At 42.1% G+C, this 26,344-nt stretch overlaps 1 protein-coding gene across 4 annotated transcripts in view; it reads left to right on the top strand.

Annotated features, from left to right (window-relative positions):
• Positions 1–22,198, top strand: part of RNF144B (ring finger protein 144B) — a 91,716-nt gene extending 69,518 nt beyond the window's left edge. For all 4 annotated transcript variants that reach the window (XM_051612032.1, XM_051612031.1, XM_051612030.1 and 1 more), the window contains exons 3-8: positions 3,133–3,237; positions 11,665–11,725; positions 17,178–17,382; positions 18,418–18,556; positions 21,667–21,756; positions 21,953–22,198. In XM_051612032.1, the coding sequence (XP_051467992.1) occupies positions 3,133–3,237; positions 11,665–11,725; positions 17,178–17,382; positions 18,418–18,556; positions 21,667–21,756; positions 21,953–22,093 (741 nt within the window). In that variant the 3' untranslated portion in view covers positions 22,094–22,198. The remainder of the gene's footprint in view (positions 1–3,132; positions 3,238–11,664; positions 11,726–17,177; positions 17,383–18,417; positions 18,557–21,666; positions 21,757–21,952) is intronic.
• Positions 22,199–26,344: the final 4,146 nt, after the last annotated feature.

The raw sequence follows: 26,344 nt of genomic DNA, 5'->3' as shown, positions 1-26,344 counted from the left end.
AAAAGAATTAGTCTTGGTTAAATCTGGACTGATATCCCTTGGGAACTAATACTGCCTTTGGTTACTGACATGGTTTCCTTTTTGCTCTTCACCTCAGCATATCTCCTTCCCTTCCTACATACTACTTGCACCATAAAGTGCATCGTTACATTCAGTTCTGCTACTTTCATATAGGGGTGCGTGCTGGATCAGAACCCATTAGTGCTTCACGAGCTAGATATTTAAAGCTTACCATTTAGGTTAAGCCCTCTATGTTATAAAAGGGCCAAAGTCCTCTCAGAACTAAACCTGCCAAAGGAAGTAAAAGAGCACAAGAATAGCTTGTCAAATACATCAGTAGTAAAAGGAAGACTAGGGAAAATGTGGGCCCACTGCTGAACCAGGTGGGAGCCCTGGTGACAGAGGATGCAGAGAAGGCAGAGTTACTGGATACCTTCTTTGCTTCAGTCTTTACTCCTAAGACCAGCCCTCGTGAATCCCAGACCCTGGATATAAGAGAGAAAGCCTGGAGGAAGGCAGACTCTCCTCTGGTCAGTGGGGATTGGGTTAGAGGTCAGTTGGGTAAACTGAACATACACATGTGCTGAGAGAGCTGGTTGGTGTTGCTCTACCACTCTCCATCATTTTTGAAAGACCATGGCAAACAGGAGAGGTGCCTGAGGACTGGAGGAAAGCCAACATCACTCCAGCCTTCAAAAAGGGCAAGAAGGAACATCCAGGAAACTACAGACCAGTCAGCCTCACCTCCATCCCTGGAAAAATGATGGAGTGGCTCATTCTGGAGGTCATTGCTAAGCACATGGAAGAGAAGAAAGTTATCAGGAGTAGCCAGCATGGATTTACCTTAGAGTCTTATTGGACAACAAATTATCCATGGGACAGCAATGTGCCCTTGTGGCCAAGAAGGCCAGTGGTATCCTGGGGTGCATTAAGAAGAGTGTGTCCAGCAGGTTGAAGGTTCTCCTCCTCCTCTACTCTGCCCTAGTAAGACCCCATCTGGAGTATTGTGTCCAGTTCTGGGCTCCCCAGTTCAAGAGGGACAAGGATTTACTTGAGAGAGTCCAATGGAGGCTACAAGAATGATTAAGGGACTAGAACACCTGCCTTATGAGGAAAGGCTGAGAGACCTGGGGCTGTTTAGTCTGGAGAAGAGAAGACTGAGAGGGGATCTTATTAATGTATATAAATATCTGAAGGGTGGGTGTCAAGATGGAAGGGCCAATCTCTTTTCAGTTGTGCCCTGTGATAGGACAAAGGGCAATGGATGCAAACTAGAGCCCAGGAAGTTCCACCTCAACATGAAGAGAAACTTACTTACTGTGAGGGTGATAGAGCACTGGAACAGGCTGCCCAGAGAGGCTGTGGAGTCTCCTCCTCTGGAGACTTTCAAGACCTGTCTGGATGCCTTTCTGAGTGACCTGCCCTAGATTCTGTGGTGGTCCTGCTGTGGCAGGGGGGTTGGACTCAAGGATCTCCAGAGGTCCCTTCTAACCCCTAGCATTTTGTGATTCTGTTCTATTTACAAATCAAATGTAAGATTATTTTAAAAGCCACTAAGTTAAGCTGATTCTACTTGCTTGAACTAGTACCTCTACATAGTTTGTCAGAATTAACCAAAGCATGTGGATGTGGATATTTCAGTTGAGAGACAGACAGAACAATAAAGAAACGTCGTTTCCATTTGTTAAAGCCCTAATTATCCTGACATTTTGCAGGTACCAGCTTTCCAATAAAAATAAACATGAGGAAATTTCTTTAATCAGAGCACAGTATGCAAGGCCTTCTCAGAACAGTCCAAGCTAACACAGACTTGAATGTTAAATGCCTAAAAATACTGGAAAAACAGACTGTGAAGAGTCCTGGGGCTTTTACCAGAGCCAATGCTCTAAAAGGCTGTGATTTCCCCTTAACCCACCTAATAGCTTTTGAACTGAGTGCCTCTTCTGAAAGTTGGCAGACTTGCAGAGGTCTCAAAGACCTTATGTTTTGCCATCTTTATTGAAAGCTGATGGGGCAATGAGGGAAGAAGCCAGAAGTACTGAAGAGGAGGAGAGGTTTATCACCCGGGCATAACATACAAATCTGTAGGGAAAAAAAGCTGCATTAGTCCTACTTCCTGTAAAATATGTGCGTTTTCATTTACAATAAACTATGCAAGGTAACACCAACCTGCCAGAAATCTATGTTTTGTTATTTTGTTAACATTGATTTTGCAATTTACTGTATGTTTTGTCATTATTTTCAGGAGACTTGGCTGCTTTGTTTGATTTAGGAGGGAGGTGACTTACCTGTGCAGTTTGGAGAGCACTGTTCTTTGGTCCATTGCACCAGTTTTATGCCGTGATTTCATTAAAGACTCTATTATTATAGAGTGTTAAAAAGACAAGTTGAATATATGTGAAACTGTCACGCCAAATAAAATGTGAGAACAGAGAGCTTTTTGTTCTTGGAGCAGGGAGGCCTGCCTTTTTTGTGTAATGAAACAATTTGGAAATATTCATAAGAAGGTCTCCATAGTGGAAACAGACTTTGAACTCCTACTTAATAGACTAGAGGCTGATGATAAATCATGGCAAACCATGGAAATTGCCTGATTTCTGTGGGGCATTGGGGGAGGAGCAAAAGAACTGATAGCTGCACATCTTCTAGGGCAGATTATAACCTCCTAATCAGGTTATGCACCCCCTTCCCTTGTCATGGAGCTGAGAACAGTAGTAAATGAGGTCTCCTACAATGGAGACTGCTGGCTGAGAGTCTGAATTAAGAACAGAGGAGGAAAGACAAAAGAGTGAAGCCTGTTTAATTGGGATGAAAGATACTCCCCTCCCTAAATCCTCCAATCCCAGTTTAGCAAAGCATAGAGGTTGTTAGCACTGAAAGGTCTGACTTGCAGACTTGGGTAAATGCAATGCTTGGCAGATGAAGTCATGCATAATTAATTGTTCTTTGTTGCATTCTTTCCAATGTAATGACTTGTAGCATTCATGCTTATAATAATTGATGTTTTCTGTGTGCAGGAGCTTCAGGACAGCCAATTAAGGCAGGGGAGGTGGTAGCTGTGCAGCATGTTTAGCATCTGTCTGCTACCAACATGTGGGCTATAACTTTTTGCTTTTCTTTACTTGTTTCTAGTGCCTAAGACAGTACCTGCAGCTGGCAATTCAAGAAGGCTGTGGTTCTCCCATCACGTGTCCAGACATGGTATGCTTGAAGAATGGGACCCTACAAGAAGCAGAGGTATCAACACTTCTTTCTTTCTTTCTTTCTTTCTTTCTTTCTTTCTTTCTTTCTTTCTTTCTTTCTTTCTTTCTTTCTTTCTTTCTTTCTTTCTTTCTTTCTTTCTTTCTTTCTTTCTTTCTTTCTTTCTTTCTTTCTTTCTTTCTTTCTTTCTTTCTTTCTTTCTTTCCTTCTTTCCTTCTTTCCTTCTTTCCTTCTTTCCTTCTTTCCTTCTTTCCTTCTTTCCTTCTTTCCTTCTTTCTTTCCTTCTTTCTTTCTTTCCATAATCCCCCAAACACCTTTATCTACATAATAAGTATGATCAAACACTTTTTCATCCCTTTGTTTACCTTTAATGAGCTTTTAACAAGAAGCCTGACTGACAAGAGGAACTAGAACCAGATGTTTTTCAAGAGTTTTGCTCCTTTTCCCCTCCCTCTGTGCCTTAAGGAAAGGCTTACTTGGCATCCAGACAACCTCTGAATTACCTGTGCAGGTGACTTAACCAACATACCCTGTATCCCAGAATTGCTGAGTCTCCATTAGTACTGTCAGTTAAATCAGATTTGACTTGATTGCAAACACTGAAATTCTTGCATCTCTCTGAACTCAAGAGCAAGAACTCCAACTGATGATATGCAAGGCCCAAATTTCTTTGTGCATGTTTATATTGGGCTGCAACAACCAATTTACAGCCCAATATAAACATGCAAGATTCTGAATGTTATTTGGAAAGGAAGGTATCTGCAAAGCCATGGTGGAAGTAGGTCTTTAAGAGATACGAGAAGTGCCTTCTTTCCCAAGGCAGAGATGGGAGAGGTTGAGAGCTCAGAAGCTGAATGAGGTTTAGGCAAAGCTGTTTGCATGTCTGGCATGTGCACAATCTCCTAGAGTAACTGGAAGGTTCAGTTTGAAAGTTGGAGGTGGAGAGACTGGGGGGAAGATGTGCTCCTCAGATTTTCTTGCACTGCGTGGGACAATGTAGTTCAAGGGGGCTGTAGATGGCCCTTACCAGGCTGCCTGGTGGTCTCCCAGCAATCCTGAAGCAGCCTCCAGACTTAGGGCTGTTGTAAAGTCTCTGAATGTGACTCATTGCCAAAACCATGACGTGGGGAGGAGTTGTTGGCAGCGTGGCTGGAACCCTCAGACATGCCAGCTGTTCCATACATCCAGAAGGCCATGGAAAACTGCAGGTAAATCTGATGTTGCCCTGCAGCTGTTCCTGCTTGCTTGCTCTGTGAACCATGTAGAGCCCTACTGGGTCTGAGAACACAGGAAAAAATCCAATAAACCAAGAAAGAAAGGTGGCTAAGGGATTTTGGCTGGGTTTAGGCATTTTGTCGGCATTTGTTTGCAGGGACAGAATTGAGGAGAATCAGATCTCCGTCCCTGAACTGAAGAAAAGCACCTTCACTTCTGGGTTCCCTTGAGCCCTTTGTATACAGCTGACACAGCTGTGGTGGAAGTATATAATCCTATTCAAATGCAACTAGTGGCAATGCAATTCCCACTATAAAAAATACCTTTTTCTGCAGAAAAATTCAAGATCTCCTCTCCAGCATGCATTTGAAATGCCGTGTTTGGCTGAATCAGGGCCTGGAAGTCACAGCTGTTTGTTATGGCATGCAGGCATATGGTGGAGCTTTTCTTTGACTGAATCTAGCTATTGTGGAAAGCAGCCAGATGTTTTCCTTCCTCCTTTCTTCTGCATAGATGCAGAGGGGGCATAGCAATGTGCTTCTCACCCATCACACCAGATTGGGGGCAATTAGCCTTTACTGAAAATGGATTTTAAAAATAAAATTAACAAATGGTCAGAAGAATTCTGCCCTGTTAAGCTAGGGTTATGATGCTATAGGAATTATAGAGATGTATTTCCCCTTAATAAAAAGCAAGAGGACATTCCAGGATATGTATTAATGGACCATTAGCTTAATCCTTGGGTGCCTTTTGGGCTGACGGCAGAATGACTGAACAGCCCAAATGTGCATTAGTGTCCCATGGATGAATGAATGTTCTGACACTCCCTTTTGGTGGTGTGCTTGAAACACAGACTGTCAAAAAGCAAAGAGCCCCCCAACCTGCTTAAAATGAACTGCTTATGTATTTTACCCAATACCTTCTTCTTTAAGGAAGAAACCCCAAAAAAACCCCAGAAACAAGAGAAAGAACAGGCTCCATTAATAATATGAAAGGTTAGTATGTAAACTACAGATTATGTATGAGCATTATGTTTTCTATTTTCTTCTCTATAAAAGCTGTTCCTTGTGAAAATGTGGCCTTTAAAAGGTATTATTTAAGAAACAGAACCTTATTCAGATGGTAGAAAATGTGTTTAAATGTGACTATTCTTTGTAATGGCAGTACTATTTAGAATTACAGTTTATTCATTCCACACTGAAACTGATGGTGTAAAAGGATGAGCCCTTTCACCTCTGGAGAGTCAGGGTTTGGTTTTTGGCTTCTGGCAGCAAGTTTCCTCACCAGTACAGTGCCATGAGGAAAGACATGTTGTCTGTACTGGGAGGAAAAAAAAAAAAAAAAAAGTTCTTTTTTTCTCCCCTGTGTTAGTGTAAGAGTTTTGAAAAAGTGTATTTTTCATGTCATGTCCATTTCAGACTCTGCTGTGACTGATGTTTACCAGATACCGTTACAGTTTGGGAAAAAAAAAACAAACCAAACAGTTTGAATTGCCTTTGTCATGGATCTGGTGTTAATTTGGTTCCTATACTTTGGGCTAAATTTTGTCTAATTATGTAGATAACATGGTTGTTTTGTTTGCTTTTTAAATGCCTTTTGCCCTAGCCTGCACGAAGGAGATAAGGTGAACTTAGGCATAATTTGAAGAAGAGTCATTCTGTTGACTTCAGTGCATTTTGCATTGAGCTCTCTTCAATAAGGAAACTGAACAATTAATAACAAAGTTTATAAGCAATTTATAACACGATAGCAATGAAAGTTCCTCTGCTTGCCTCTCTCAAGGTCCTTATCAAGGACCTTATCTTCTGTGCTTCCTAGTGACCTGTTGGTCTTCACTGTGAATTAAGTCTGGTTTATCTTCTTGATAAAGTTCTTCAGAGTTTACCCTGTACTAAATTATGAGAGCCTTTTCACAGCTTTTGCCTTCATTCTGAGACACGTGCTTCTTGTGCTGCTTTTGGGGGGTGGCAGGGGGCAAAAACTCTGGTTAACAGTTTAAACAGGGAATAGAATTTCTTCTGGTATGTCTCATGAATAAATGAACACTAGTAAATAGTAGGAATATGTCTCTAAACTGGTGAATATTTCATCAGTATTAGAGGAGTAAACTGCATATTCATAGCACATGGGAGAAGCTGGGAGTTAAACCTTTACTTTTGGTGAGCGAGAACATTGTGTCTCACTAGATGACAGAAGAACATGTTCCAGGTTTTTATTCTTAACTTAAAATGACAAGTCATTTGAACAAGAAAATTGTACTTTTCAGTACTTTCAAGATAAGTTTCCTGAGGCCCTTGTGTTTGGTTGTTTTTTTATTTTTACTTTTAACAAAATCTAGTTGAAACTGGTATGTTCCCCAGCAGTTTTTTGTTTTGGAAATAGTACATTCAAACAGAAGGAGTTGTTCCATTAGCATGCTTGAAATCAAATGCAATCCTAGGTCATATCTTGAGCTGTAACATAAAGATAGCAGCTGCTTGTAGCTGGTTTTATGTAGAAATAAATGGGTGTTTGTGGTGGGAAGGCAATGGTTTTGGCTACAGACTCTTGTTTCAAATAGCTGGTTACATAAAAAAAGGGAAAGTTTAAAAGCAATCTTGTTAAACAAGATGTTTGTCCTTTCAAGTTCTAATAATACAATAAACAAAGATTATTTGGATTCCTTTCTGGAAGCAAAAGGTAGAAGGAACATCTTATGTTAATGAAGTTCTCTTTAACCATGCAGACTTCTGTCTAGAATATTCCTGTCTCTCTTGGGAATTTGTTTCATTGAGTTAATTTGACCAGTTAATACCCCTAATCTAAATAAGGGGTAGTTTATCATGGTTTGAAATGCTTTTACTTGGTGCAAATCCAGTCACCAATGTAAGCTGTAAATCAGGGAAAGTCTCAAGTGCATACAGGGATTTCTAAAGCAGCACTCAGGTAATGTCTAGGGGATTGTGCTTTGTTCTTTCTGATTCTTGTATTGTTTTGAAGCTTGTAAAGTTGATGACAATGATCTATTTATACATAATCTGATTTGGATTAAAAAACTGTGCAGCAGGCAGTAAAGGAGATTCTGATTTGGGCTCTCCTTTTGCCTCTTAAGCTCAACAAGGAGAATTAACCCTTGTCAGGCATTGCAGGTTCTGCTTATTATCCCTCTGTCTGTGTAAATCCATGATCTACACTAGTACTAACCTGACAGAGGGCTGTCAGCACTTCATAAAGTCATGATGAAATGGGACGGTGACCCAGATCTTAGAATCCTTAGTTGCATTATAATCCATACATAGCTGAACAAAAATTCCATTGGGAATCAGTTTAAAATACCAGTTTTATTTTTAATTTGTAAATTGGTGTACATTTTGCTAGGGGTGATTTAAATGGTAAAATGAGGAGGAAGGTGAGAAAATGCTGCAGGCCGACCTAACTTTTTCAGGGTCAAAATTAAAATTTTTGTTCTTATTTACTCATTTTTAATAACTCCAAGGGGAGGAAATGAGGGAATACGAATTTTTTGTTTTGCTTGTCAATAAATAAGAGGTCATTAATGGAGAAAATGAATAATTTAATGTTTCATGGTGACACTAGTGAGCATGGTAGCTGATGAAGAAAGGAGTGGGTGTGCTTTCTAACAATGAAGAGACTGAACTCTCAACAGCAAACCACAGCCTAAGTTAAAACTATTTTGCACTTCCTGCAAAACTGGACAGTGCCTCTGAGTGGGACTTTTGCAGAGGTGGTCAGTGCAACCCCCTGCAAGCAGTTGTTGCTGCTGCCAGGACAGGATCTGCCCTTGTTGCCTGTCTGCTCAAGCACACGGGGAGAAGAACTTGTCCTGGTGAACTTTCCTCCCTTGACATTGTCGAGGTTTGATTCATACGGGTGGGAAAGGAAGTCAGATCTGTTTGGTTTTCTTGATTGCCTCCTTGCATCTCGCTTGTAAGTCTGAGAATAGGTGGAGTAGTGATTTTCACTTTCCACTGTGGCAGCCAGTGTTTGAAAACAGGGCAGTTGTTGTTCCTTGGCTCCTGGTTACTGCACTGCCCATGTTACAAGGGACAGTCTGCCCCTGTGTAAACTGCACCCAATTATTTTATACCCTTTCATTTTCCTTCCTTTGCTCTTTTGTCTTGTCCAGTAATAACACCCCCAGTTATTGTACCACCCTGGAGAGTCTTTTTGGACACTTGGCAAGGGTCCAGCTGGAGCATTTTGTGGTGGTGAGCCTTCAAAATATTGCTTTTTTTCCTCGGATCTTTTTATTTCAGGTGAAAGCTGTTGTTCTTAGTGAGAGTTCTTACTTGTTCTTGTGCTCTATGACAAGAGAGCTTTAACTGCAGTCATAGCTTACAAGCTAGAGAAAACTAGAAAACTTATTTCACCTGCCAACAATCTGATAAGTCCCAAGTCAATGTATTTTCATTCAGGAGAGGAAAGTCCTTGCCTCTTATTTTATTAATAGATTTTTATTGTAGCCTTAAACCAGTATTTAAAAAACCCCACAACAAACCCAAAACCCTGTCCTTCTTGCCACACTAGAAAACTTTCACAGCCTAGAATAAGAAACATCTGCTTTTTGGTGTGCTCATGGTTTTTCTCTTTGGCATTTTGCCATCTGCCATGTTGCTGGTTTGCTTCCTCCTCAGATCTCCAGCCTCTGCCCAGCCCAGGAGCCTGTGTGGTTGTGCAAGAGAGGAGGTGCTCGGGACAGACCCCCGGGTGGGGCTGGAGAAGTTGTATGAAGATGATGCCAAATAGGAGGAAATAAACACCTAATCCCGTTACTGCGCTTATGGCTGTCCTTGATTAAGCATAAATGAGGTTAAAAGTTCACTGGGGAGAGGTTTTGCTGTTGTTTTTTGGGGACTCAGGTTTCATTTTTTTTTTTCAATTGAGTTTGTACGTATGGCTTTGGTGCGGCGCTGCATTCAGGCAGCAGCAGATCGTGCTTTCCTTTCCTCGTGCCAAAAGACACTAAATCTGTCAGGGGCTTCAGCTCAGCACCTCTCAGCTCGACCTCCATGCGGGTTCTATCAGGAGATGGTGTCTCTCAGCCTGGAGGAGTCAGTGGCAGAGGAGATGGGCTGCATGTGTTGGTGCCAGGAGCTCTGTGAAGGGCGGGGGGAGCTGAGTTACGATGAGGCCATGTGGGAAGAAGAGTGGGGCTGGGTGAAACCTGTGGGGAAGGCTGGCATGGTAAGATCAAATTTTCAATAGGAGGAAGGGAAGCTTTCAGCACTGACTCTGCTCACTGTTGAAATCTACAATAAAACTTCTAATTCCATTCCCACTGTAATGAAAAAGACTGATTTTTTAAGACATGGGAAATTCTGGGCTCAGTTCTCTGCTCTTGAAAAACTGTTTGTTAAAAGCAAGAGCAAGCACAGGAAGACCCTGAACAAACAATTCACTCAGGTGGCTCTTTATAGCATTGAGACTCACCATTTTAATTTAGTTATAATGAAGGAAAATTTAAACTAGTTGCCAGTTGCCCAGCTAGAGAAAAGCAGATGACTCTTTCTGTTTTTCAAGCTCTATTTAGATTTGAAGCAGCCCTGGGGAGGAGTGGACAATACTGAAATGTGTCTTGTGGGTTTTACATAAATTTGTTGGTTGGCTTCATTCTTTGCTGAAGTTGCTGAGCTCCCTTTTCCTTGTTGAAGTTCACATTTGTTTTTTGAGAGCGTTTCAGCTGACAGGTGAAGAGTTTTGCAGGAAACTCTTTGTGTCTTACAGTTATATTGACATAATCTTGTTTTGCTTCATACTTGCAATACTTCTATATTAAAAACAGTTACACCCTGAATTCAAAACCTGAATAAGGACACTGCTTTGACCCCAGGATTGACTTACTAGACTAAGAATATATTTTGTAACGATTTGTTGGTGTTTCCTTTGATTTCTTCAACTTTAAGTCTTTCAAGCATCTTTGAACACTTAAATCTTGACACTGGTTGGATTAGTTTTTGTATTATATTGGTTTAGGTCAAATAAACGATCCAAACATCTGCTTAAAAATGCAATTTTAATTCCAATTGATTTGAGAACTTAAAGCAATTTCATATTTTATAACATACAAATGGATATATATTTTCTCTTTTTTTAATCTATGAAAGCAAATGTATTCACAGCATGATACTGAGCATATATTGAATGTTTTGTCTTCTCACATGACACTTGCTGTGTCACACAACCCAGAAGGATAGCAAGGGTCAGTGGCCACTTCACTGAGGGCAGAATTTTGCCTTCTGCAGTAATTTGAAGGACTGTGGTAGGATACTGAATGTGAGTGTTGAGAACCTTTCATTTTGAAGCTGTCAATTCTACACTGTCTCACACTGCCTCAAATTGTCAGGTCCTGTATTAGTATCAGGTTAGGTTTATTTTCAGTAAAAGAGAAAGAACATTTTCAGTGCTGATACAATATTACAAATGGATCAAATAAAGAGAATAATCTCAGATTTTGAGTCCAACAAACATGTGGCTTCTGAACCAGGAAGTTTCTTTTGAACCCCTCTTTACCCTGTGCAGGTTTGCTTATTAGTTTTAAGTAGGGTACTTGGTTTTCCTTCCATGGGCTGGTAAATGGAGATTAGAGCATGTAGCCTTTTAGGCTTTGAGCTTAATTATGGAAACATGTAAAATGTATCAGCAAAGCTTGTTTGTCTATGCCAACTAAATGTGTTAACTTCAGTCCAGTTCCCAGAGGGCTGGTATGTGTCTTAAGGCAAATTCCATCAGCAGTGACATTAGCTGTCTTAGCCAAAACCCTATGAAATTAATAAAAAATGGAAACCAGGCTATCTTTTAAGTTCCTTAGACCTAACTGACCCTTGCCATTAAGACTGAGAGATGCAGATGAGGAGCTGTTTGGGTTGTGTTCTTGTGCATGAACAACAGGCTGCAGTCTCCAAGCTGTCAAGCTGTCACTCTTCATTACATTGAAATGACATGAAATAAAACTAAGAAGCCTGAAGTAAATGCAGAATCCACAAAGAAGGCTTTCCTCTCTATTGTAAGAAAGATATGAGCTGAACTACTGGGCTGTGTGGCTGAAAAAGGAGAGGTCGGGAACTACTTTACATTTTGGAGAAGGAAGTCAAGGTAGGGAGGAGTGTGGTGGTGAAAAGCAAGCAGGAAAAGAGGTGGATTTGAGAGCCAGCTCAGGAGAGCAAGCATGTAGAACAGGGTGTTTATTATTTTTTTCCCCAAGTCTCTGTGTTTCTAATGCTTTTTCTGTGTGTTTGTTTCTCATTTCAGATTGCCTGTTTGGTGTCTGTTGACCAGTTTCAGTTATACAAGAGGCTGAAGTTTGAACGAGGTGTGAACCTTTCAGTTTCTATTACCTTCCTTTTTAAAGTGTCAGTGGAAGTAGCAGTATTACATACTGCAAAGACAGAGCCTGTTGGGTGAGTTAAGGAAGAGATGGAGAGGTTGTGTTTGTTCTGAAATACTGTAAGAGCAATCACTAGGTCCGACGGTGCTCCACAGATAAATTTGGAATTATTTCTGTGCAACAGAGTGGCACCTTACTGGAATACCACACAGTTACTCAAGCCTGTGGGCAACATGCTCCTGTTGTGGGCCTGAGGCTTCATTGCCCTTCCCATAGCCTACTCATGCTGGGTCTGGAGGTGTTGGTTGTACTGGTAGAATTAGACAAGGTGCTGGAGGCTGATGCAGGGTGCACACAGTGCTTTCATATATCCATAGGAATCTTCAAAACTTCTGGGTGAGACAGACCCTACAGTCTCACAGGGATTGTTGCAAACATCCCTGCAAGAGAGCTTTGCTTATGCAGAAGCCTCATGTGTGTTCATCTAGTATATTTTATTTTCTCTTGAGGGATAATTTAACCTCTCATTACCCAAAGAACCCACTCTGTGGTAGCTTGCAGGGTAGTGTTATCTGGGACTGATCTGCCCTGGCTCTGTGTTGTCAAACTTGAAATACTGTGTTTGTGTTCTTGCTTTGCCTGCACGCATAGAGGCAAGTGGATTGGGAATGTGTATGAAAATGCAGAGGTTCATGGAAGTTAGGCACAGTAATGCACTTGAAAAGATGGCCAGATAGAAGACTAAGGGTTTTTAAGTCTCATCTGGCATAAGTCACAGTGAAGGACCACAGAGTACAAAAACTGCAGAATGAGTATACCCAGGTATGCCCCAGAGTTCATGGACAGATGCAGATTTTAACTATGATTTGCAATCACTCAGGCCAAAAAAAGAGCAAAAAATCCCAAATTCTGATTTCATTTTTTATTCCTCTTCCTATTTTACCTTCTTATTTACCCTTAATCCCTTAGAAAGTCCCTCCAGTTCATAAGCCAAACAGAGGCGTGTCTACAGCTCTAGACGGTGGAAATCAGAGCTTGTTAAATCACCATATTAAAGGGTTAAGAAAGTTGTTCTTTCAGTACATCAATCTTTTTTACATAAAATGTTTTTTTAGCTGAAGACTGTGAAACTAATGATTTCCTGGTATCTCCTTCTCTATAACTAGCCAAAGCTGAACTCATGAACTTTTGTCCAAATCCCTGATACATCTTTTTTTTTTTTTTTAAATTATTATTTTACTGCCTCCCACGCACAGAAGCCTGAAACTTGTCTATTTTTTAAAATTCTCCTTCCCTTTTCTTTCATTTTTTTTTTCTTCTGCATAGGTCTAACAAATCCTCTGCCTTTACTGCCTCTCTTCATGGTGTTTCTATGATCTGTCCTTTCTCCTTTATGGTGAGGAAAACTGGTATCTAAGTGGCAGGCTTCAACCCTAGCCTTTTGGCCTTGCCTATTTGCCCCAGCAATAAATCCAGTTTCCTGATGGCTGGGAACAATGCTTCCTCCTAACTCAAACTCTGATCTGAACACCAGCACTAATCCCAGCCCCAGCCAAGAGTTTTTGCCTGTCCTGGGTTTATCACTGCCCTCAAGGCTGACTATTTTGGACCTCACCAGCTGGACCTGGCTTATTAGCTTCTGCTGGTCTCTAGCTCTGTTCTCAGACCTGACCCTAGCCTGGCAACACCTGCCAGGTACATCTTCTGAGGGCCATGAATTCCTTTGGTTTACTTAATGACAGAGAACATTCTGAAGTACTGCAATTCAGTGTAATAGTAGCATGGCCCTTACCAGCTTTTCAGTGTTCATTTAAAATGAAGAAAACCTTTACACATGGAATATTTCAAGCTCCTCTTACAGTTTTCAGGTATTTTCTTCAAACCAGGTGCTGGGGAAGAGCTAACTTGGGCTCCCCAGGCAGCTGGGGACAAGGAGTCAGCATTGTAAGGGGAAAAAACAGAGAGCAATAAGTTCTCCAGACATTGTACCATCTACTTTTCTATGCTTGCAAGTGTAATAGGCCAAGTTCTGACTCCTAAAATAGGCAGGTACTAAGGTGACCTTCATAACTTCTGCTCTGATCAACAAAGCCCTTTATTCAAACCCTTCAGCTTCCTGTGTTTAGACCCTTCGTCTCTCAGCTTTATTCTGTTGACTTTTGGGCTCTTTGCTTCACCACCCCTTTGCTTTACAAGAAATACTATAAATAAATAACCACCTTCTTGTGAAAGTCAAAAGACTTGCTTTTGCAGTGTAGTCTTTGCTTACTAGTCTTCAAGTGATTGGTAAAACCAGCTCTTCTCATCCATCCGGACACTTTCCATCACACGATGAATTTTGAGGAAAATTTTGAAGACCTGAAGAAGGGCTTACACATCCAAAAGCTATTTTCCCCATCTTCTATCTGTGCTAGCTATTTTAATAACATAGATTTCCTCTCCATTTCCTTTAAAAAAAAAAATAATTCACCATTGGGTGAAAAAGCAGTGGGAAGTGATCAGCCTACAAGTGTGTATCTACAGACACTCGCTTACTTTAATGAGAATGCACTGGAAATATCCTGTCCTCTTGTGGGTTTTGTGTTCTTAGAATGAAAACGTTTTCAGGCTTAAAACCAAGCTTTCCTACATATCTGTAGCTTCTCTGCATCCAGTCAGGACCTAGCCACACCACTTCCATGTGGCGTATTTGAGTAGAAGAAACAAGAATTGCTCTGTGTATATTTAGGATGGGGTTTATGTGGCCATTAGAGGTAACAACATAGAGGAATAGGATGTGGTTAGGACTTATGCATTATATTTCTACTTCTGTGACAATTGCCCAATAGGCTGAGTGGTAGATGATGAGAACCTCTGTTTTTTGCCTGACCTAAAAGTATTCAGTTTTAAAAGGAGGTGTTCATAATATTCTGTGAAAGGCACAGTCTCATTCCTTCAGTGAGTACCTCTCCTGAGCCAGAAATTCTCCTTTATTCAGGGCACTGCATTTCCCCCATCTGTCTCCCACAACTCACCTGTGGGTTGTGCATTTTGTGAAAATTCACCAGCTCCCTGCCCAGTACTGGCACTGTTTGGGAAAACTTTCCCCCTGATAGTGGAGGTAATGTGGTTGAGCTGGCTGTGGGGAAGCAGGAGAAAGGCTCAGGAGGGAAACGGCCCTAACCAGAAGATGGAACAGCTTCTCAGAGCAATGTCATAGCCTCTTTCCTTTTTTTTTGGCTGCTCCTTTTTATTTTTTTCTGGTTTCTCTTGTACTCCATGGTAAACCAAACAGTATGAGGCAGCATGGATTGCAAAACACTATCCGTAGGTTCTTTGTAAAATGGAGGAAGTGGGAGCGGAGGGAGTTTCATCTCATGCACTGCATCTTGCTGCAACAAATTTGTAAGAATCACTAAGTTTTACAGCCCAACTCCCCTCCTCCCAGTGATGTCAAAACCAGACATCCTGTCTTTCATCCAGAAACTGCACTTTACCTGGTTTTAACTGCTGTTTGTCAACAAAAAGCATAAAGAACCTACTGTGTGAAGACTTCAGTGCAAAAGCCAGTACTAGGCCATGGTCTTGCCCACTTTGAAGAGACACAAATAAAAGCTACAGAAATATGAATTTCTAGGACTCTACTTTAAAATTGTATATAAAAATGAAAAATGGCTTGTACTGCCCATTCATGTCTCTTTCTTCTCCCCAAAAACAAAGCTGAAAACTAATTTGTTCTGGCTTTCATTCAGTAGAAAGCAAATGTTTGGTGGGGGGGGCAAACGAAGCATGTCTAAGAGAGTAAGAAGAAAGAAGGCAACTAGATTGATGAGGTGGGTGGAGGTAGATGGTACAGGTATTTTACAGGCACCGCCTAAGTTCTGGGTGACAGCCTTTGTCATGGATCTAGAAATTCTGCATGTCCCTCAGAACACTCTGACACAGACTTAAAAGTTCCCTGTGGTCAGAGCACTGGGTACCTGTGTGCCCTGCAGCCAGCAGAGAGGATGATTATCCTTATGTGATTCTTCATTGCAAATGTCCCAGACAAACAGGAGGGTTGGCTTTAAAGAAACTGGAAGTTTTCAAGGTGAACAGACAAGCTTGGCATACTGGAACAGAACTGATTTTCTAGTGCATGTTAGGTTATGAGGTTTGTGGGGTGTCCTTCCCAGGTGTTCATACATGTGTATCTAAATGCTTGAGAGCTTGGAGGGGAAAGTTTTACTTCTCTGAACACATTTCTAGTTGTCCAGTTTTTAGTGTCTGGATATCTGGACACTGAACTGATACCACTGTTTTTCATGCTGACTGGAACATCTGCTAGATACCCATCCACCAGCCCGTTTAACTGTGGGCTACCAGCAGCCTCCAGCAGAGGAGCAATGCAGTCAGGGGTGTGTGCATAGGAGGACGTGCCTTCACCTGTTTCAGCAAAATTTACCAAAAGACATAAGTAAAGGGCCCTTGTGCAGCCTTGTGTTCCAAGTGGGACAGTATTTTATCTGCTGGAGGTCCAGAAGAACCTTGTAATGGCTTTTGGCATCTCACAGTCAGACATTTCTACCTGTTCCTGAGACATCCCCTCCATCTGTTTATTTTCAGTGGTGGTACTAGAGAGCTCCCAGGGAAGGAGGAGATGTAGGTAGCTTGTGCAGGCATGACAGCCCTTTTCTAGCGAGGCTCTGCAGGGTGGGAGCGTTTGGCTGCATCTCATGGACTTGAGCCAATATAAAGTGGACACACAACAGTCACCCCTAACAGTAAACAGGTTCCTGTTGCAAGCCCAAGTTCCTTGAATAAAGGTTGGGGAGTGAGAAGAATCAACATTTATCATTGTGCACACACAGCAGTCACCCCTAACAGTAAACAGATTCCTGTTGCAAGCTCAAGTTCCTTGAATAAAGGCTGGGGAGTGAGAAGAATAATCAACATGTATCATTCACTGCCATGCAGTGATGTCTGTACCTTGAGGTCTCCAACCTTAATCTTGCTTTGGCTATCATTGTAATCTGTTATCTGACAAATAATGATCATATAATAGAGTGACTATTAATTGGGGTTTGTAGACAGAGGGGAGGAAATAAGGCGTGGAAAATTATTTGCCATTAATTTAATGATAGTCCCTCTACTACTTACATGAAAGATACTGCATGGCTTGCACACATGAAAGATATGGAAGTTAGGTTTGTCCTTTGTACCTCCCTATAAAGGCAAAGGATACATCCCATGTTGTGTATCACCATTCCTGTGATGCTTCCAGTGCAGCTGCCTTTGCAAAGTGCAGTTGCAGACCTGACTAAAGAAGAGTATTAGACTCCCCATGGGCAGGGGTGCACAAGGCTTCACATTCCCCACCCATGCGCAGACACGGGCCTTGCTGACCTAGACACGTGTTGCTGGAATGAGACAGGAACCGAATAGACATTTTTGTTTTTCTCTCTCTGTTATGTTTCAGAAGTCCACTTGGACCCCCTAAGAACGTGGTGCCCTGCAGCTGACTGCCAAACAGTGTGCCATGTTGCAGCGAGCGAGTCGGGAGCGCCAGTGCTGGTGGAGTGCCCAGCTTGCTACCTGACCTTCTGCTCCTCTTGCAAGGATGCATGGCACCCACAGCGCCCGTGCCAGGACAGCCAAATCACTTCGGTACCAACTGAGCAGGGGTAAGAAGGAAACCCACAGAGGCCATACGGCCTTTTGGTTCTTTTTGGCATGAGGTGCTACCTCTGTGCCTCACAAATATTTATATTGTTTGGGTACTTAGCAAACTTGGGATGCCACTGACACTTCTGAAAGGTGAAGCCATGCAGGGCTTTGAATCTGCCTAAAGGCATGCTAGAATTGTGACTTGTGTCCATTCAAAAAACCCAGTATACTGATATTGGGGATTGAAACTTTGCCTATACTGTGATTAAATCAGCGCTGCTTAATATTTATAGAATCTTTACATAAAGGACTCTTAACTCTTATGCAGAGTGGGTGTAAAATGTCCGATTTGCTGTGAGAAATCTGCTGTATGCTCATATTACATAGGTGTAAGCAACCTACAGATGAGGTTACATAAGGTAATAATCTACAGAAAGAAAATACTTTCGTGTTTAAAGTATATAATGTTTATCACCATCCGTCTTTGTTTTCAGATTATGTTCAGTCATGTGTGTGCAAAGTTTTCTATAATTTTTTGCAAGAAACTGAAGTCTTACTTATAATCCAAGGTTCTGCTTGCTCAAGACTTCATTGAAAGATGAAAGTTACCAAAGGAGTTACCAAAGAGCTCTCACCATAAATTTTCTTCTCCGGGTTTGATCTTTGGCTCTGGTAGAGTTTAAGGTTATTTTGTTCAGGCAGGGACAGTGCTATGAGCTGCATAATCTAATCCTGTTAAATGAATGGTGCAAGCTGTTTTACAAAGAGCTAATTTTGAATGCTATAGGTGATATGTTTGTCAGTGAGTGTTGGTTTCAGACCATAAAACACCAAGGGAATGGAGTTTCACTTTTACATGACATTAATAATCTTACACCTTGTAGTGAGTATACTTCAGTGTATTGTACTGATTATGACAAGCTTCACATTAAGGGCATTAAGACAACTTCAGATGCTCTGTAAAAATAAGCACAGTACACATTAGGCAGTGGAACTGAATACCAACAGTAATTACATTCACATTTCACTTTAATGTTTTCTTACTCTTTTAGATCACTTATTGGAATGGAGGCACCAGTTAAGCAGTGCCCAGTCTGTCGGATCTATATTGAGCGAAACGAGGGCTGTGCTCAGATGATGTGCAAGAACTGCAAGCACACGTTCTGCTGGTACTGTCTACAGAACTTGGACGTAAGTGCTGCAGAAGAAAACACTTAGATAAAGGGTAATGGGGTTGGGGTTAATCTGAGACCCTGTACAGCTTAGCAACTCATTAAGATCCTAGTGAATGTCTTGGCTCAATTTAGATTCTAACTTTCTTTCTTTCTTCTTTATCCAGTATTGTGTTTTGTTGGTTGTTTGTTTTATATCAACATCCTTTTTTTCCCATGAAGGATTCTAGCAATGTCTGAGACTCTCACTGTAGTTCTTTGAGGGAAATGGGACAGACTGCATGCTTTATGGAGGTCCATTCCAGCACTCCCTTTCTCTGATTCCCTCTTTCAGTGCAGTAGCTAAAAACCAGTTGAGAGCTGGAAAGAAAGTGTCGTCCACCTGCTCCAACTCCAGGGGTCACAGCCTGTCCAAAAAATGGTGTGATACTGGGTGAAGGGGATTGTTTCAGGGGCAGGTACATTAAGAGCTCTTATGGACTAGGTCTCTTTACTAGTCTACTCTAGTTTCATGTTTGCTGAAGTGAAGGGTTAGTAGGCTTAAGGATAAAAATGTTGGATTATGAAGTGCAGGTTGCTAGTTATTTCTCAAGTGATACCAACTAGTCTCAACTTGTGTGGACTTCAAGAAAGTAATGTGCTTGTGTATATGACACTCTCCATCATCTTCGGTAAGTCATGGGTAACTGGAGAGGTGCCTGAGGACTGGAGGATAGCAAACGTCACTCCAGTCTACAAGAAGGGCAAGAAGGAGGACCCGGGTAACTATAGACCGGTCAGCCTCACCTCCATCCCTGGAAAGGTAATGGAACAACTTGTCCTTGGCACTATCTCTAGACATATCAAGGAGATGGGGGTCATCAAGAGCAGTCAACATGGTTTTACCAAGGGTAAGTCATGTTTGACTAACCTCATAGCCTTCTATGAGGAAATTACTAGGTGGATAGATGATGGTAGAGCGGTAGATGTGGTCTATTTTGATTTCAGTAAAGCATTTGACACCGTCTCCCACAGCATCCTTGTAGATAAGTTGATCAAGTATGGGTTTGATGATCAGGCAGTGAGGTGGATCAAGAACTGGTTGAAAGGAAGAAGTCAGAGAGTTGTAGTCAATGGGGCAGAATCTAGTTGGAGGCCTGTGACTAGTGGAGTCCCTCAGGGGTCGGTACTGGGACCGGTGTTGTTCAATATCTTCATCAACGACCTGGATGAGGGCACAGAATGTACCCTCAGCAAGTTTGCTGATGACACCAAGCTGGGAGGAGTGGCTGACACACCAGAAGGCTGTGCTGCCATTCAGAGAGACTTAGACAGGCTGGAGACTTGGGCGGGGAAAAACCTGATGAAGTTTAACAAGAGCAAGTGTAGAGTTTTGCATTTGGGGAAGAAAAACGCCATGCACCAGTACAGGTTGGGGGCTGACCTGCTGGAGAGCAGTGTAGGTGAAAGGGACCTGGGGGTCATGGTAGACAGGAGGATGACCATGAGCCAGCAGTGTGCCCTTGTGGCTAAGAAGGCCAATGGCATCCTGGGGTGTATTAGAAAGGGTGTGGTTAGTAGGTCAAGAGAGGTTCTCCTCCCCCTCTATTCTGCATTGGTGAGGCCACATCTGGAATATTGTGTCCAGTTCTGGGCCCCTCAGTTCAAGAAGGACAGGGAAGTGCTTGAAAGAGTCCAGCGCAGAGCCACAAGGATGATTAAGGGAGTGGAACATCTCCCTTATGAGGAAAGGCTGAGGGAGCTGGGTCTCTTTAGTTTGGAGAAAAGGAGACTGAGGGGGGACCTCATCAATGTTTACAAATATGTAAAGGGTGAGTGTCAAGACGATGGAGTTAAGCTTTTTTCAGTGAAGACCAGTGATAGGACAAGGGGTAATGGATACAAGTTGGAGCATAGGAGGTTTAAGATGAATATCAGGAAAAGTTTTTTTACTGTAAGAGTGACAGAGCACTGGAACAGGCTGCCCAGAGAGGTTGTGGAGTCTCCTTCGCTGGAGACATTCAAAACCCGCCTGGATGCCTTCCTGTGTGATGTACTCTAGGTGACCCTGCTCTGGCAGGGGGGTTGGACTAGATGATCTTTCGAGGTCCCTTCCAACCCCTAGGATTCTATGATTCTATGATTCTATGATTCCCTTTTTGGCATAGTCATCAGTAGCAACTGTGGGAGTGTGAAAAGAACTTCACCAGCACTTGAAATAAAATGTTAGATGCTCCATGGCTTTGCTTTTCTTCTCTTTCGTACTCCTCATCCAGCAAACAATGAAACTTCCTCCTTCTTCATCCTTCCTCTTTCTCAGCATGCTAAACAGATTTAGCTTAACCTTCTGTCCCATTTCTGTGTGTCTGAGCTGCTTTTTCAACATGAGTCTCATGGCTTGCCTCAGAGTACATGCAGTACGCAGTGATTGCTCAACCCTGCTGAACTGGAAGACTCAGTTTCTCACCGTTTTCATCTCTTCAAAGGAGAGAGAAAAAAGTAACTGTAGATGTGTGATTCAAATGCAGTTTTTCTAAATGGGCAGGGTTACAGGAGCTCTAGGTGTAGATGAAGGTGATACCTGTAGAGCCAAAGAGTAAGGCTGAAAAATGAAAGAGAAAGCAGTGTCAGGTTACAGCACAGGGGAAGGCAATGCAGGGTGTTAGTCAAGTTCTGAAGATAAAGTGGGTAATTTATTAAGTATTACTGGGAAAGGAGAAAAGAAACACAGATTTCCTACTTAATAATTTTTCCTATTAAGCCTAGGAAAAAAAGACTCTGAAGTGCAGGAACAGCAGGAGAACAGAAGGTGCAAGTATCTAAGAATATGATCCCTCAGATTTCTAGCTTTCAGAAATATCTGTTGTTTACAGGCCCCTTTATCATCACCAAGTTACAGAATAGGTAGTTGTCCAATAGGTGCAATGCATATGCTTATGCTTTTTAGAAGTGGGGGAGGAAAGACACTTGGGTCCCAAACACACTGCACTTTTTGAAACTGCAACAAGTTTCTCTAGATAATTATTTGACAGGTGAATGGCAGCTGGTAATTTTAAAGCGGTGTCAGGAAAGTTTTATTTCCATTTCAGTCTTGAACCTCTTCCCACAGTATTGTAACCTGCTCTTACAACTTCTCCTTTTGTTTTTCAGAACGATATCTTCTTAAGACATTATGACAGAGGACCTTGCAGAAACAAGCTGGGCCACTCGAGGGCTTCAGTGATGTGGAACAGAACACAGGTGTGTTCCTAGTCCGCTGAGCAGAGCTGTCATGCATGAGTGAAGCAAAGAGTTTTTACTCTTCAATGAAGGACCAGGATGATTGTGTTCATGTTTTAATCTTATTTTTGTGACCTATGCTGTGCTTATGCATGCACATGTGTATTTCATTTTCCATGTCAGATAATTCCATACTTTTCCCCACCGTGTCTTTCAGGTTGTGGGGATCCTCGTTGGACTAGGTATCATAGCATTAGTCACCTCTCCATTGCTGCTCGTGGCATCTCCATGCATCATCTGCTGCATTTGCAAATCTTGCCGAAGCAAGAAGAAAAAACACAGCCCTCCAACAACTTAAAAATCTGTCTGTTTGAGCCTCCATCTGTACAGCATATGTATGTGAGAAAGCACAATGGTTGTCTTTTGGTGCCATATCTACCAAATAATACTCCCTTTTTTGCCAGTTCTTGGGATAAGTGCCTATTCTTTGCAGGCTAACAAATCCCAGTGTGGGAAAAGTCTAGATAATTTTGCAGAATATATATGGTGTAAGTTTTTGTTTTAAAAAAGGAAAACAGGACACCATTCAGTAGTTCATACCCTTGAAATATGAGCCACCTTTTGAGACTGCTAGAACTTTACCATCCTCTGTCAGCTGCACATTACTTGATCCTTCAGTATTGCTCTGCCTTTGCAGACCCGGTTGTTAATGTCATGCCTTCTGCTGGCTCTGGGTGACACTCAGATTTCTCAGAAGGTTTTGTGTGTTTTATAAAAGGGGGAGAGGGAAATGCCTGCTGAAGTTCTTCTGCCTGCTAGCTTGTGTCCCCTGAAAGGTAACAAACTGTTAAGAAAATACATTTGACAGTTTCCTGTCAACTGGCTGCCGTGGCATTTCTTTCAACATTGAAATCAATTTGATTTGTTCTGTTGATCTTAATTACAGGGCTCTCCTTTGAGAGACTGGACTATCCTGAGAAAGCTGGTATTTTTTCAGATCACACATGACATATCTACCTTGAAATACCAGGGGGATGAATGTTTCCCTGCCATTGGGCTTGCCTTTTGTCAGTAACATGGGTGTAGTAAACTCACCATGAAGCTGTATTATTAAAAAGGCCATGACGCTGGTCCTGTTTTGTGCTGAGTGTTGGGATCTTGGTTGTGCATGCATGCAAGGCCCACACTTGCATGGATATACCGTATACATAATGCACAGTTTATTTTCTAGGCAGTCAGTGTATTTTTTCAACAGTTTACATGGGGTGGCAGCAAGAACCCTGACGAAAACAGGCTCAGACCAGGCTAAGCCAGAGCCTTCTTTAAACCATATGGACCTGCTGAAGTGAATCCTTGAGAAATGCTGTGTAAACGTAGCTCCATCCATTGCTGGGTATTTCTCCTGTCCCGCTCGCAGTTAATGAATTCCGCCACTGATGATTTTTGCATTAAATCTGAAAGGCTGTCATTTAACGAACCCGCCACTTTAATTTGGTGCCTCACCACCAAACTCATTCAGGCCCTGGTACCAGCTACACCTGTGTGGGTTCGTTGAAAACTCATGGAAGAACTGGAGTTACTCCAGGCTCACTCAGGAGTAGCTGGGATCAGACTCTGCTCCCCGGAGTTTATGTCCTTAGTGGCTGGTGCTCCTCACAACCCTGGCCGGTGGCGGCTTTTGTTCTGGGCTCCTGTCTCTGCGTTTTATGTCTGTGGGAACTGATACGAGTTTGCACTATATAATCCGTTGTAATTCCAAACCCCTTTGGAGAAGGGCTGCCAGGCTTAAACGAGATGATGCTCAGCCTGAGCTGAGCTCCCCCTCCTCCCCGCCGCTCTGCCCCCCTCTGTGCACACCGTGCCAGGCACCCAAGGACTGCTGCGAAGAGCATCTTTGCTGTTGCTTTTGGCCGAGCCTCAGGAACTTTGCCTTCTTGGCAGCCGTAAATGTGACCTTTATTTTTTGTTGTGTTTAACTTTGCTCTCTGGTTACTGTAACAGAAGTAGTAGATGTTCTTATTTTAAGAAAGTGCAGTCTGTTGAGCAGACTAGCAGGAACAAAGGCCTTAAATGATATTGTCTGGTTTACTTTTTAGTTGATTTCTTTTATAAATACTGTCTGTCTTTGCTGCCAGTCGTGACTGGAGGGCAGGCAGTGCTCCCCAGTGTGAAAGGCTATATATATTATCCATCCACAGCTTTGCAGGGAAGCAGAAAGGTAGTCAGTACGTTCTAAATACAGAGTGCAATGCAGGAAACTGCCATTTATAATAGAGAATGTTTTCTGTATGTGTTTGCTTTAAGAGCAGTAATGGTAGTGCTTGGGGGTACTTGTGACAGATTAAAGTATCCAGCCCTTGGCTTTGCACTATTTATCTCCCTATGTTTTTATGGCACTACTGTCATTTCCATTTTATTTATGAACTTGCAGTTGAGGGTCTTTCTTTAACGAAGGCTCAAGGGCAAAGACACAGAAGCTGTACAGTCCCTTTAACCATAACTGGCATTACAATGTACCAATATCCTTTGCATGTTAAAATTAATTTTTAAAGTTTTGTGGTCTTCCCTATGTTCAATGCACCCTCTGCTAGTTTGGTTTCTTTCCTTGTCCTCTCCCTCTTTCCCTTGGCATGGTTTTGCTAAAATGCCTAATGGAGTGAAGGTGTCTCGTGTTTTTTCCATGAATACTGCTGTGTTAATGAAACTGCTAAGATCTCTCTGCTAAAGAAATACTGAAGGCATTTCTTGCTGAAGGCATGTTTTGCCCAGGCTACAGTAAATGGAGACAATGTCACCATTTGTGTTGTAATACAAATTTGACTTTTTTCAGTTCTTTAAATGTCTAAAGTTAATGCAGATCTCTTCATAGGGTGGGAATTTGTTTAAATGGTGGAAGGATAACATTTTATAGAAGCATTGCACATGTGCATAGCTGTAAAGTCTGAGAGAAAACAACACTGTTTAGTTTATTTTTAACACCTCAGTTTGAGTGCAAGGTAACTTCTTTCAGAAGCTGATGCCTACAGAGCAGAAGGAAGGTGTCCCCTTTCCGTGTGCACATTTTATGGCTGGTGCCAGTTTAGGTGCTTGGTGGGGCTACCAAAAATGGTAGAAATTCAGCATGCAGCTGTTAGCACAACCTGACAACCAAAATGCCAGTCCAAGCATCTAAAGAGCCTGTGTGCAGATTGGTATCAGTGGCCCAGGATTTAGCTGGGAGTCTTTACATAAAAGCTGGATAAGGAGAGCATGAGCTACAAGCACACCTTCCTTTGGCTTGTAGATGCAACAAATCGGCTAAGAAAGCAGCTCTGGAAATAATTTAGAGCTTAAGATAGAAGCCTTATGGAGGCTATTTTATTTAAAAGGCTGTGTCCAGTGCACCATGGGGATACCTAAGCAGCTACATTAGGTAGACCTGGAGGAGGCCAGCGCATGAGGATGTGCTGACACTGCGAGTAGAGCTGTAGCTGTGCTGAAGTGCTGGGAGCAGTAGAGCCCCGTTGCCTTGTTTTCCAGAAGGCAGTTATTTTGCATCAACTGGTTATGCTCACAGAGTTTCCAGAGAACCATTTTAGTGAGAGCCTTTTTTTTTTTTTTAAACTTTATAAGAAAAAGTCACTTTAGAAGAGATTTATTGCAAGCATGACAAATAAGATTAGCAGAAATTGGGGAGAAAGAGAAAATACAGGACTCTTAACTACTTGTGACTCTTCTAAATCAATGTGAGCTGTAAATCCACCCTCTTGAACTCCATCTGTGTATTGTGGTGCATGTTAGTACCAAGCTTCACTGCTCTAACCATCTCTTTTCTTTCCCCTGTGGCTGGTGGCAGGTGTGCAGGTCGCACTCAGGGGTGTGCTCAGGGCTGTAGCAGGGCAGGGTACTGCATGGGACCTGGAGTCCAGCACACCATCCACCCTGACTCCATCACCAATTTTCTCTGGGGCCTTTAACAACTGAGAGAGACCCTGGGGGTTTTAGTCTGGTAACGTTTCATGGATAGTGTCCACAGATGTCTCCCTTGGAGAACAAAAGTGGCAACTACTCTATTCCCTCTGAACAAGGGGCATTCAGTCCTTCTGAAGACAGGGCTATAGATGTTTAGAGATTAGATCCTAAAATTAGACAGCAGTGTTAGAAATCTGGATTTTTACTGCAGCTGGCCACACATCTCCATGGCAGTCCACATCTCATTGTAATTTCATGGCAGTCAGTGGAGCTGTGTCAAATACAGCTGAGGATCCCAGTCAGCATCTTGGGCCTTTGTGTCAAAATGAGTATAATGATACCTGTTCCCAAAACCACCTGTTAATAAAAAGAAAATGTTTGTCATGCTATAGCATAAATACTTCCCTGCACTATTTATTCTAGAACTGTGGGAGATGGTCAATGTTGCTGTTCAATAATGGGTGATGGATTAATGGTGCATGGGGTTACTTACCCCAAAGAAGGGGTAACAGTAATTAATGTTTCTGCAGTGTTTCAGTGATGCTAAATGCTATGTACTGTTGTCTGTCCAGTAGCATAGCATAAAGTCCAAAGATAAGTTTAAAAGGTACATAGTTTTTACTTGAATAAACTAAGAGAAACTAGGTATCACCTTCAT

This window comes from Apus apus, chromosome 2, assembly GCF_020740795.1.
Source record: "Apus apus isolate bApuApu2 chromosome 2, bApuApu2.pri.cur, whole genome shotgun sequence".
NCBI classification, from domain to species: domain Eukaryota; kingdom Metazoa; phylum Chordata; class Aves; order Apodiformes; family Apodidae; genus Apus; species Apus apus.
Note: the sequence above shows the minus strand (reverse complement) of the source record. Positions and strands in the feature narration are given on the sequence as shown.